The following is a 12,167-nucleotide window of genomic DNA, read 5'->3' as shown; positions in this document are numbered from 1 at the left end:
TACCAATGAAATAACTCAAGTGACATTTGTGAAAATAAGGCACTTCAGTTATTGACTAATAACCTTTTCATTGGCATTAAAGTGAAATGACTTAACCTAAACATAAGAGCTTAATAAAAATGTACAAAAAACCTGTCAGACACTCCTCATATGAATGCTCTCCCATGAATGTTTGGTTTCTCACACTGGTGCAGCTCATACTGTAGAAGATTGCTGCTGTATCAGACTATGACAGCTTGTCTTTTTCATCTGCAGGGCTAGATGGAGTTACGGGCCAGTGTGAAGTCCCCAAGCATCCCTGGTACGCGGATTGCGCCAGCAAAGTGGATGTGAGTTGACACAGAGATTTTTCAAAAACGCTCACACTCCTTTAATTCTCTCCTTTTTCTTCCACGGTTGCCTTAGAGAAAAACAGATTGGTGAGAGCAAGACACCCAACAAATGGATTTCTCTCAGGGTGTTTTTACACCTGTTTCATTGATTGATGATGTGGTCTGTTTGAATCGTGTCTGTGTGCTGTTTATTTTAGCACAGTACTTTTTTTTAAAATAAGACGATCCTTGACTTGACACTATAATCAGGCTTTACTAAGTTGCTCATCAATGTGTCCTATTACTAAAATATAAATATGAAATATGTCTGCTTTTGGAGGCTACATTTTAAAGAAATTATGAAAGCACATCCGAATGCAATGTTAGGTTTACCTCTTGTTTCCCGAGATACCTTCATATGGTATTGTTTTAAAGGCATCATGAATGTATCCTTCACTGTCTTCAATATCCCACAATCCTGTGCGTGTGCAGCCACTGGAAAAAAAATAAATGCTGTCCAAGGAAGGAATTTTACTTGAGTACAAGTAAAAAGTACTCCCTGATGAAAAACAATAGACATGACAGAAATTCCACTTTTTTTATTAAAATTTAATTGGGAACCATTAGCTTTTGGGACATATTCCAGTTGTTCTCACCAATAAAACCCAACACAGACCCACAGGGACCATTATATGTGAAGGTTGAGCGCCCCTCGTTAAATAGAGAAGGGGGTATGAGACATCATCTGTCCCACGCATACAATGATGTTTTAGAAACGATGCCACAGAGAAGAGGGGCACCACCATGAGCAACAAGCAATAAGTGTGTTTGTGTTCATGGGGCGCTTCGCAGACCAATCTGCAAGGTTTGCCACTTGCAGTCGATGGAGGATTTGAAGGCGGAGCACCTGATTCATGCCGCAGTGACATTTACGCCATGTGTCCTAGATTGTGAATTTGCCATAAAGCAAATCTTTTAATAAAAGTTGCATATCAGAAACCATTTATATTGAGTATTTTAGGTGCTGTTTATACTGTATGCCCGAAAATAATGGGAAACATGAGCCTAGATTATTAAAATACCAATAGAGTTTTGTCTTTCGCTTCTTCTCTTTTTTTTTACATGACACAATATAACATATTAAAAGGACATTCCACTTTTTTGGAAAATATACTAATTTTCCAGCTCCCCTAGAGTTAAACATTTGATTCTTACCGTTTTGGAATCCATTCAGCTGATCTCCGGGTCTGGCAGTACAACTTTTAGCACAGCTCAGCATAATCCTTTGAATCTGATTAGACCATTAGCATTGGCTTAAAAATAACCAAAGAGTTTTGATACTTTTTCTATTTAAAACTTGACTCTTCTGTAGTTACATCGTGTACTAAGACTTCCAGAAAGTTAAAAGTCGCGATTTTCTAGGCAGATATGGTTAGGAACTATACTCTCATTCTGGCATAATAATCAAGGACTTTGCTGATGTAACATGGCTGCAGGAGGCGCAATGATATGATATTACGCAGCAGCCGAAAATAGTCCCCTTTAGTAACTTTTCCAGGGCAGGCGACTATTTTCGGGCAGTACGTAATATCCCTACGCCTGCTGCAGCCATGTTACATCAGCAAAGTCCTTGATTATTATGCCAGAATGAGAGTATTGTACTAACCATATCTGCCTAGAAAATCGCAACTTTTAATTTTCTATTGGTCTTAGGGGCGGCAGTGGCTCAGTGGTTCATGTAGGTTGTCTACAAACCAGAAGGTTGGTGGTTCAATCCCCAAACTCAACCGGACCAAGTGTCGAGGTGTCCTTGAGCAAGACGCCTAACCCCAGCTGCTCCCGACGAGCTGGCTGGTGCCTTGCATGGCTGACACCGCCGTCGGTGTATGAATGTGGGAGTGAATGGGTGAATGTGAGGCAAAATTGTAAAGGGCTTTGGATGGCCATAGGTCTGTTAAAAGCGCTATATAAATGCAGTCCATTTAGTACACGATGTAAGAGTCAAGTTTTAAAATGAAAAATATATCCAAACTCTTTGGTTATTTGTTCGCGAAATGCTAATGGTCTAATCAAATTCGATGGATTGTGCTAAGCTAAAAGTGGTACCGTCAGACCCAGAGATCGGCTGAGTGGATTCCAAAACGATAAAAATCAAATGTTTAATCAAATGAGCATATTTTCAAAAAAAGAGGAGTGTCCCTTTAAGGTTATATTAAAGAATTTTACCTGTTTTAAAACATGAATTTATAATATTTATTAGTGAAACTAAAGGTGGGATTAAACATAAAACGCACATGATTGTTGTCATCCTTGAGGCAACCAATCATGGAAAGCTGTGTCGTCATCAGAACTCCGTGCAAGCCACTCATGAGAAGATGCGCCGGCTGAATCTCGAATCGTTCTCGCTGTACTTGCCATACGTCACAGTCACATGCCTTCAGCACCAGCTCAAGTCGGACAAAATTTTCAACCGGCATGCACTGCTTAAAGCCAATTGCCGATCGGTCTGCACATTGCCGCATGAAGTCGAACACACCTAATACCATCTACTCCGGCAAGAATAACATGTGAAGTCATGTGACTTCTATTGTTGAATGTATTGGGTATATATTTGCCAGAGTGTTTTTACAACTGAAGATTGTGTTGGATAAACATCAAAACGTTTTGTATGCTGCATTGAAGTACGGTTAGAGGTCAGTCTGACATTATGAATTGCGATTTACAAATTAAGGAGGATTGGTGCAGACATTTAATATTCATAAATCTGCAAATTGAGCTATGTATCAGGGGACAGAGTAATGGCAGCTAAGGTGATTTGGTATAAAAAAAATTGCTTGGTCTACATTAACTTCATATACAGGTCTGGACTGGTTTTCGTAAGGAGCATTCGACACATAGTAGAACAATGATAAAGGACATCACATCTATTTGCACAACAGCATCCATAGAGAAAGAACTTTTAAAACTCTCCATTAATCATTAAACCTAAAGCTTAATCAATAAACTTTATCTTAAATATTGCCTGCCAAATCATCTCCTCTCTTTACTATATTAATACATGGCTTAAAGCAGTAATATTGACATTATGTTTATGCTGTATAGCCAGTGGAGATACGTTTTGTTCCCTGCCACAGTTGCCCACTGGGAACAACAGATCAAAATTTGAAGGAGGTTTAAATAAATTTCATAAGGGGCTCTGGGAGGGATTATTTTATTTTCTGTAATCTGCTTTAATATATTTAATATTTAGTAGTTGTTTGTGTGAGTTAAACCAGCGAGTCTCTCTATCAGTAGTCACTGTATGTTTTTAAAGGCGGAGTGCACGATTTCTGAAAAACGCTTTGAAAAAGAGAGTCGGGTCGACTACCAAAACACACTTGTAGCCAATCAGCAGTAAGGGACGTGTCTCCTAAACCACATTGTTGCCTGGGTTGCAGATCTATAAACAGAAGATCCAGCTATTTTATTGGGGTAGGGGTGTGTTTGTTTAGGTGATTTCAAATGTCAACATTGGGTTTCAGAGATCATGGACCCTGCCTTTAAATCACATAATATGTAGGATGTAAATGGCAGCTTTAACTGTCAAAAATATGTAACGGCGTGGCAGAAACTGTTAAGTATTTGTTATACATCAATACTACTCCGAATGATTCCTGACTGAAGCCAATTCAAAACAGTTGTTGCCAATAAAGCACAATAAATATCATGCAGACCAGCCAAGTGCATCAGGATGAAACCAGTAGCAAGTAAACATTTTCCAGGATGAATTGATCTTGTCATTTCTGTTTGCCGATATATTGTCTCATTGTTAGACCGGTGTAATATGATCATTTGATTATTATGATACATAATAATGTCAGTACACTAGGGTGACCAGACGTCCGAAAAATTCGGGACAGTCCCGAAATCAAAGCTGCTGTCCCAAATCCCGAATCCTGCTCTAATGGCGCTTTTCCATTGCATAGTTACATTACCCCACAGTTTGGTTTGGGTTGGGTCAGCTTACTTTTGGGAGCTTTTCCATTGGGTGCAGTATGTAGTACCCTATACTTTTTTGGACCACCTCGGTTGGGGTCCAAGCAATCCGAGCTGATACCAAATGTGAAACGAAAACACTGTAGATCACTGATTGGTCTGAGAGAATCGTCATTACCAGCGTCATCACTATAACGTAAAGATTAGCTTGAGCAAACATTTTGTCATCTGTGCTCTGCTATAAGTTCCCTGACTTTTTTTGTAAGCTTAGAATTTCTTCTCTTTACTGTACTTACAGTACATTGAACGGGTAAGTCCAAGGAGGCATCCTTATCGTGTCGCCGTATTGATAAAGTAGAATAGCAGAGAGGGACAAAAAGCACTAGCCGACCAACGCGTTTCCACAACACGTGAACCAGATGCAATGGACAAGGAGATCAGCGATAACATAACGGCTACCATAGATGCAACACGCATTTGGAAAGGGGAGGCGCTAGAGAGCACTGTTCGTTTGAATGCAAAATATAATTCCACCACTAGATGGGGGTAAATCCTACTTATTGCCCCTTTAAAGATATGCACTAAGGCACGGGAGTGCTGGCAGCAGTTAAAACCTTGCGAAACTTCTATACGTATTATATAAATTTATATGCATATGTACTTATATTAATAAAAATATGATTGGTTCAGTAACTTCAGTTTGAAATTAATTTTCTTTTAATATTAAATAAAATAAAGAAAACTATTATTGGAATGCTCTATTCTGATTGGCTGAGAATTGTTTCGTGGGTATGCATTAATTTCTGATAACCGCACACCTAACTTGTCAAATGTCTTAAAAATCGGCACCAGAGCAATGTTTGTGGTAACCGTGGTATAAGAGGAATAATTGACTCCGGTCCTTTGAATTATTTGAAAATAATGCACACCCGCGGTATAACGGCACTCCGCGTCGTGCCGCATTGCACCTTGGGTGTGCAGTATTTTCTTATAATTCAATATTATTCCTTACTTATTTATGTGCATATGTACTTACTTACATTAATATGATTGGTTCAGTTTAAAATTCATTATCTTTTATTATTAAATAAAATAAATAAATAAAATTATTACTGGATGATCCGCACCCCCCAACGTCTCCCCCCCCCGTCCCGAATTTACACCAATCTCATCTGGTCACCCTACAGTACACCCTCTAAAGAACAAAACCTTTAGACCCTAAAATCAGAATGTAAAAAACAATAAACATGAATATTAAAGAACAGATAGGTCAGTGTTGTAGTCAAAACCACTTACACTGAAACCAAGACCATAGGGTGTTGAGATCAAGACAAGACCAAGACTTTATGGGGCTGAGACCAAGACAAGACTAAGACCATCAAAAGACCAAGAACGGTCTTGAGTACTACAACACTAGGTTAAACCATGGTTGTAAATTATAGTAGATACATACACCTGTGACAGCATTATTACGGCACCACTGCGTCTGTGTTGCTTGGCAACCACTTTATGAAATTGTTTCTGAGGAACTACATTGCAGGCCAGAAAAATAATATTTTTTCCAATATTATACATTTTTTTGGTTGATGTGTGACATAGTTAGACATTAACTTTTGAAATGTGTCTGTAAAAATGACATCCTAACCCAAACCCCAATTCTAACCCCAACTCCAAGCAACAATGGCTTAAATAAAGACAAAAACATGGAGAAACCTGGATATTAAATAACCTCCTTAAGCAAACCTCAAATCTAACCCTAAACCCAAGCGAAAATGGTTTAAAAAATAGAAAAAAAATTTGAAACCAATAAATAAAACGACAAAAAAGATGCCCGTCTAAGTGAATGGGAAGGACTGGTGCATCACATGCATTGCACGATTTTCACACTGCTATTTATATGCATCCACATGAGACTGGGTAGGTTTTTACGGTAATCTATATTTCCGCAATTTTCCAATAGGTGGCGCTTTTACCCAATTTATAAAAAACTGAAACATTAACTAATTCAACAACATTGTAAACACAGTGTATGTTCTGCTCATAGTTCTGAATCTCTAACAAAAGTCATTTACAAAATTTGGTATTTTTAAAGAAACCTACCCATATTTGAGCAGATGTTTATTAACAAAAGCTGTATTGGTATGTATGGTTATATTCTCAATAATACAGGTGTTTGATTGATTTAACACTCAAGCATTCAGTTAAGCAGGTTTTGTTAATTCAAATAATAAATAAGTGTAGTTAATAGCATATACAATACAACAAATGTCTTTAGCATATATATCTTTACAGTGCTTCAAAACGCAATGCAGCACAATGTCATTTAAACAATTGAAGTTACAGGATATAAATTGGTACATTGCTATACTATTTAAATCAGGCAGATGAGTTGGTTGTGTTAAGGACGTCCCAATTCAAAGGATGCTTAGAATGAAGCCTCAAAATGCATCCTCATTTCTCCGCGATGTTAAGGATAGAACAAATGGATCCTTAACAGCCGAGGATATCCCAAGATTCATTGCGCGCCTGCAACGGCTGCATATAACGGCTGGATATTCTAAAATAAACAATTAAAACCTTCATTAAATAAAAGTGTGTATTTATCAAAAAAAGTTTGTAATGGTTTTAGTATTATAAGTTATGTTTTGAGTTAATATTATTATTTTTATGATGCATATATTTCTAAGGTTAATTAATTTAATTTAATATACTGTTGAATAGTTTAATCTACATCAACGTGTCATATTTTCTAAACTTAATTAATATTTTTCTGATTTCATATTTATTTTAATAAGTCAGAAACGTTTCCGCTATGTCCTGCTGACAGGTGCAGCAGGTGACGCCAATTATGGGTCCTCCGAAGGTTAGACCGTCTCATTTCAGTTCTCTTCGCGAACTTCTGAGGCTGCCACCTTGAAAGACCGAGTGCTCATCTTTAAGGTCCCATGCTTATAAGGTCGCAGCCCTTGAATTGGGACACAACTACAGTCTAATGGCCCGAATCTCTGCGGTGAGAGTGGTTGAGGTAAATGGCGGAAAACGTGATTGATGTTGTGGCTAACTGTTAGCTTGATAGGGCTGAGGTAAAAACGAAAATACTAAAGCGGGTACTCGTGAAGAGCACGGCCAGGAGAAGCGCGTGCAGAGAAGCGCTGCGCATATCAGACGTGAACACGAATGGGTTTAATTATACTTTCACTTCCTGACAGTTTCACTTGTTAAGTGAGGATAGTAATGACTGACAGACGATGCCGAATTACATACAATATAATTACCTAACTAAATCCGAGAGAATGCAAAAACATTCGAATATTTTTCCTCCCTATATACCCGATGGGCAGGGCGGAGATACATTTTGGTACCCGGGACCTCGGGGCTCGGGCTAGCGATTTTTGCGAGCCCTGGTTATATATTATAACAGTTATAGCCATAAGGAGGTGCACTGAGAACGCAGGGTGCTATATTTCCCCTTATGAAACAAGCTATCCTACAAGCTAAATATATATTTACAAAAAAAAATGAAAGAACATAATTTAAGCTTGTTAAATGCAAATTTACAGAACTTCTGTCATTACAGAGCAGCAAAGTCTGTATTTGTGTTGATCAGTTAACTTAGATTAAAGTAATTTTAAACTTTAAAACTGCATTTAAAGGCCTACAATGCCCGTTCTGTAATTTAACTATGCATGCTCATAATTTTTACACGTTCACTGTATGATTTAAAGCAACACTAAAGACTTATTGCTCTTTGCTCCCCCTACAGGTTAGAAGCGTAATTGTTCATTACCACTCTCGTAAATACTGCAGCATAGCTGGCTCTGATTGGATTGTAGGTCTGCCGTAAAGCAAGTTTTTGTAGTTTTCACTCGAACTACAGGACCGCTACCCGACGGTTGGAAACTTCTTTAGTGCGGTTTTGGCCGATAGAGGGCTGCAAAGTGAATGTGAAAGTGCCATTCACCCGGTTTTGTGTGGATGAACCACTGAAACTTTTTTGGAAACGTTATTTTAAGGTAAAAAAAACTCTTTGGTGTTGCTTTAACGAAATACGAATAGCCTAGTATATTCTGAATTGAAAAATGTACGAAAAACAAAATACTCTCAATTTATTTTGGTGTTTATTCCCCTCATGCTCACTTATCTCCGTTTCCATGTTTTTAAGAATTAAGTAGGTAGTAAGTATAACCTATCCATTAAAATTGTGACTTTAATTTAAAACTGAAAACTAAACATCTGCAGGACATCAGCACCCCTGGATCGACATTGCCTACCCCTGATATAGTGAATTATGATTTATTGCAACGTCTGGTGCTGCCTTACCTTTGAGAGCCAACTAATGAATTAAGCCGAAGCAGGTGTGAGTGCAAATCTTTCATCTTCTGCGTTGATTGGTCAGACTTGTGACTTCCAGCAAATCAGATGGGTGGTGGGTGGGTATTGTTGTAGTGTCGTGTACCAACGTCTCTCACTAAGTCCTTGACTGTATCAGAGCCAAATAGCGCATTTCAAAATAAAATGACAGCAAATTGGGATTTAAAATGACTAATAATGTCAATAGTCGGAAGAATGCTTAATAGCCGATATTCTGCCAGGTTGATAGTCAGCTGACTCCTACTACGCATTAACAGTGAGACTAGGCTGCTCTGTACGTAACAAAAAGGTGTTGAGATTTTTCATTTACAGATTCTTCCCTGACCTTTTGTTTCTCAATAAAGTAGATTGCACACAAACCCTATTTAATATAAAAGTCAGTTGTACAAATAAAAAAGGTACTGCCTGTTAAATGTTTGCATCATATTTTAAATGCTATTTGTTGGGCCGTATTTAACGGCTGCATCTCTGGCTATATAATGAGTTACTGTATCTGTGAGCGTGCACCATTTGATGTTCATTTGCTCTCTTCTCTCATTCAGCTTAAAGCCAAAATGTTTCCATATGATTGTGGATTGCAGCTTTGAAACCAAGTCCATTTGGGCTTAAACTGTTTGTATTTGTCAGGAAAACTGTCACTGTTTGCTCTACGTGGGTGTGTGCCTTTTCCTGAGACCTGCCTCTAATAGACAATCTATACTCGAGCCGTCCGCGTATGCCCGCCGTCCACATTATGTAATTCTCGTCATCAGAAGTTTCAGCGGCCATCCGCACAGCCCGTCTGCGTGCAGCCCACACTTTGAGACCATATGGACTAGTGTTGGGGAAAGTTACTTTTAAATGTAATGCATTACAATATTAAGTTACTCCCCAATAAAGTAACTAAATGCGTTACTTAGTTACTTTTCATGGAAAGTAATACTTACGTTAATTTTGTGTTACTTACTTGGCTGAGGCTTGATGTCTTTCAGGCCTTGCAGGTGCTTTTTTTCACTAAGCAGTTCTACATTTAGAAATTGCATATTTCCATCGCAAAAATGTCAAGCTCTGACCTGCCATTTTTGTTTCTCACTCAAACTGTTCCCGCTTAGCCGCGCACGCATAAAGTGCGTAATTCTATGTGACTACGTTCAGTTTAATTTAGTACATTTATTATTATTTATCTAACTAATTAAACTGAAAAGTAACTTGCATTACTTTTTTTTAAAAAGTAACTCAAATATTAATGCGTACATTTATAAAGTAATGCGTTACTTTACTTGTTACTTCAGAAAAGTAATATTATAACGTAATAATGCATGTTACTTGTAATGCATTACCCCAAACACTGGTGTGGACTGCCTATATACAACAGCGCATGTTTAAGAAAATATTGAGACAGGACACTCATTTACAAACAACATACACAAAGGCACAAAGACAATGTCAGAACACATCATCGTCTTGTCTTTTTTATTTTCACTTTCTTCCAAGAACAAAAAGCTAAGGAGCATTTTCTTCACCATGATGTTTGATTCCTTTTACTTGTTTTCTGTTCTAAACTTCGTTGGCAATAATGGATCCAATTCTTTTTTCATTGATCCTGAATTTTTTATGTCCTATAAATGACGCGAATCAGTGCTGCCCTGAAAGCCTGGTAAAGTAATCATATAAATAAGGAATAATTAGTACTGCGTATGTGTCTAACGCAACCATCCACGTGTATCTGCAGTTAAATATTTTTTGAAAGCTGTGTGGATGCATGCACATGTGGAAAAAAGTATATCAAGTCCTAAACACACATAGATGACAGCGACAGCGCTTTAAAATGTTACGACTAATGTAAACACAGAAAATAACAAAGTCAGTCATTTTATTGTGATGTGGTGAAAATATTACATAAAATTCACATCCCATTCATTTATGTTTATGCATTGACAGACATTTTTATCCAAAGTGACCTATACATTTTTTGAGTAGTATACTGTATGTGTTCCCTAAGTAACAGTAAAACAAAATGTATAATTTATAAAAAAGAAACTTTTTATTTTCTTCTATGTTCCCAAAGTGGATGAGAGCCAGGTGGACATCCGACCCTTGCTATGCTTTTTATGGAGTGGATGGCTCTGACTGCTCTTTCCTCATCTACCTAAGTGAAGTGGAGTGGTTCTGCCCCCCGCTGGCCTGGAGGAACCAAAGTAGCCACCCTACAATGAGTAGCCCACCAAAGAGACAGGTGAATAATCACAAATCATGAAAAAGAAGATCTGATTGGCAGTTGTTGCCTAATGATTAGAGAGTCAGGCTTGTAACCTAAAAGTTGCCAGTTCAAGTCTCACAGCCGGCAGGTTGCGACTGAGGTGCCCTTGAGCAGCTGTTCCCCATTGCTCCCCGGGTGCTACAGTGATAGCTGGCCCTGTCTGGGGATGGGTTAAACCACAGAGGTCACGTTCTAAGTATGGGTTACCATACACTGGTCATTATGGTTGTGTTACAATCAGCTCCCGAGGTCGTGAATCAGTATATCATGTATGCAGATTCGGGCACTGGTAAGGACCTTAGCTCACTTCCCATTTGGACACTGTTCACTTATTTTCCTGTGAAGTGGTGCTTAAGTGCATTTTGGTAATTCACAGGTGTTATGTATTAACAACCGGCAAAACTAACATCTCTCTTCATTTTTAAACACATGTAAAAGCATTTTGTGAAAAACGCTTACATTATTCTCTCACATATCCGTGCATACATTTGGAGAAATAATAAATTTAAATATTAAGTAGATTGTGGTCACATTTCATGAAGTGTATTTAGGTGGCTTTTCGGTTGGAGAGCTTCAGAAAAGGTCACGAGATTACTGGTATGGGAACATAGAGACCATCGATGCTCACTGGTTTATGCGTTGCATTGTAGGGATTTTTTGGGAACGAATGTTCCAGTGCACTGGAAGGATTTTTCAGACTACTGAACAAGGGAGCTGATTGAGACACTTTTACCTTAATATGAGACTGAGATTTGACTCTTGAACCTACTGTATGGGGCGGTTTCCCGGACAGTGATTAGACTAGTCCTAGACTTAAACACTTTTAAGAGCTCTCCAAACTGAAATAAAATTGCACTTACATATCTTAAAATACATCAGTGCCCTTTGTTTTACCCTAAAATGCACACAGGTAATGTTTTTAGTAAGGCATGTTTGTTAAAACTAGTTATATTTCCTAATTAATCTAAGGCCTAGTCCTGGATTAAGCTAATCCTGGTCCGGGAAACCGCCCCTATGTGTCCATGTTTTGTGAACTTTTAGTTTGTATTTTATTTCTGGTTTCCTTTATTTTCTGTCTAGTATCACAAATAGAGTTCTGAATAAAATAATGGTTTGCATATAATAATAATAATAATAATAATAATAATAATAATAATAGTAATAATACTACTACTAATAATAGTAATAATAATAATAATAATAATAATAATAATAATAATAATAATATAATAATAATAATAATAATAATAATAATAATAATAATAATAATG

General features: G+C 37.6%; 1 protein-coding gene across 2 annotated transcripts in view; it reads left to right on the top strand.

Moving 5' to 3' along the window:
• The window catches only part of LOC129427380 (alpha-1,6-mannosylglycoprotein 6-beta-N-acetylglucosaminyltransferase B), a 196,859-nt gene that overhangs the window by 70,907 nt on the left and 113,785 nt on the right, over positions 1-12,167 (top strand). For both annotated transcript variants that reach the window (XM_055183826.2, XM_055183819.2), the window contains 2 exons: positions 256-329; positions 10,705-10,872. In XM_055183826.2, coding sequence (XP_055039801.2) covers positions 256-329; positions 10,705-10,872 — 242 coding nt within the window. The remainder of the gene's footprint in view (positions 1-255; positions 330-10,704; positions 10,873-12,167) is intronic.

This window comes from Misgurnus anguillicaudatus, chromosome 19 (assembly GCF_027580225.2).
Source record: "Misgurnus anguillicaudatus chromosome 19, ASM2758022v2, whole genome shotgun sequence".
NCBI lineage: Eukaryota > Metazoa > Chordata > Actinopteri > Cypriniformes > Cobitidae > Misgurnus > Misgurnus anguillicaudatus.
Note: the sequence above shows the minus strand (reverse complement) of the source record. Positions and strands in the feature narration are given on the sequence as shown.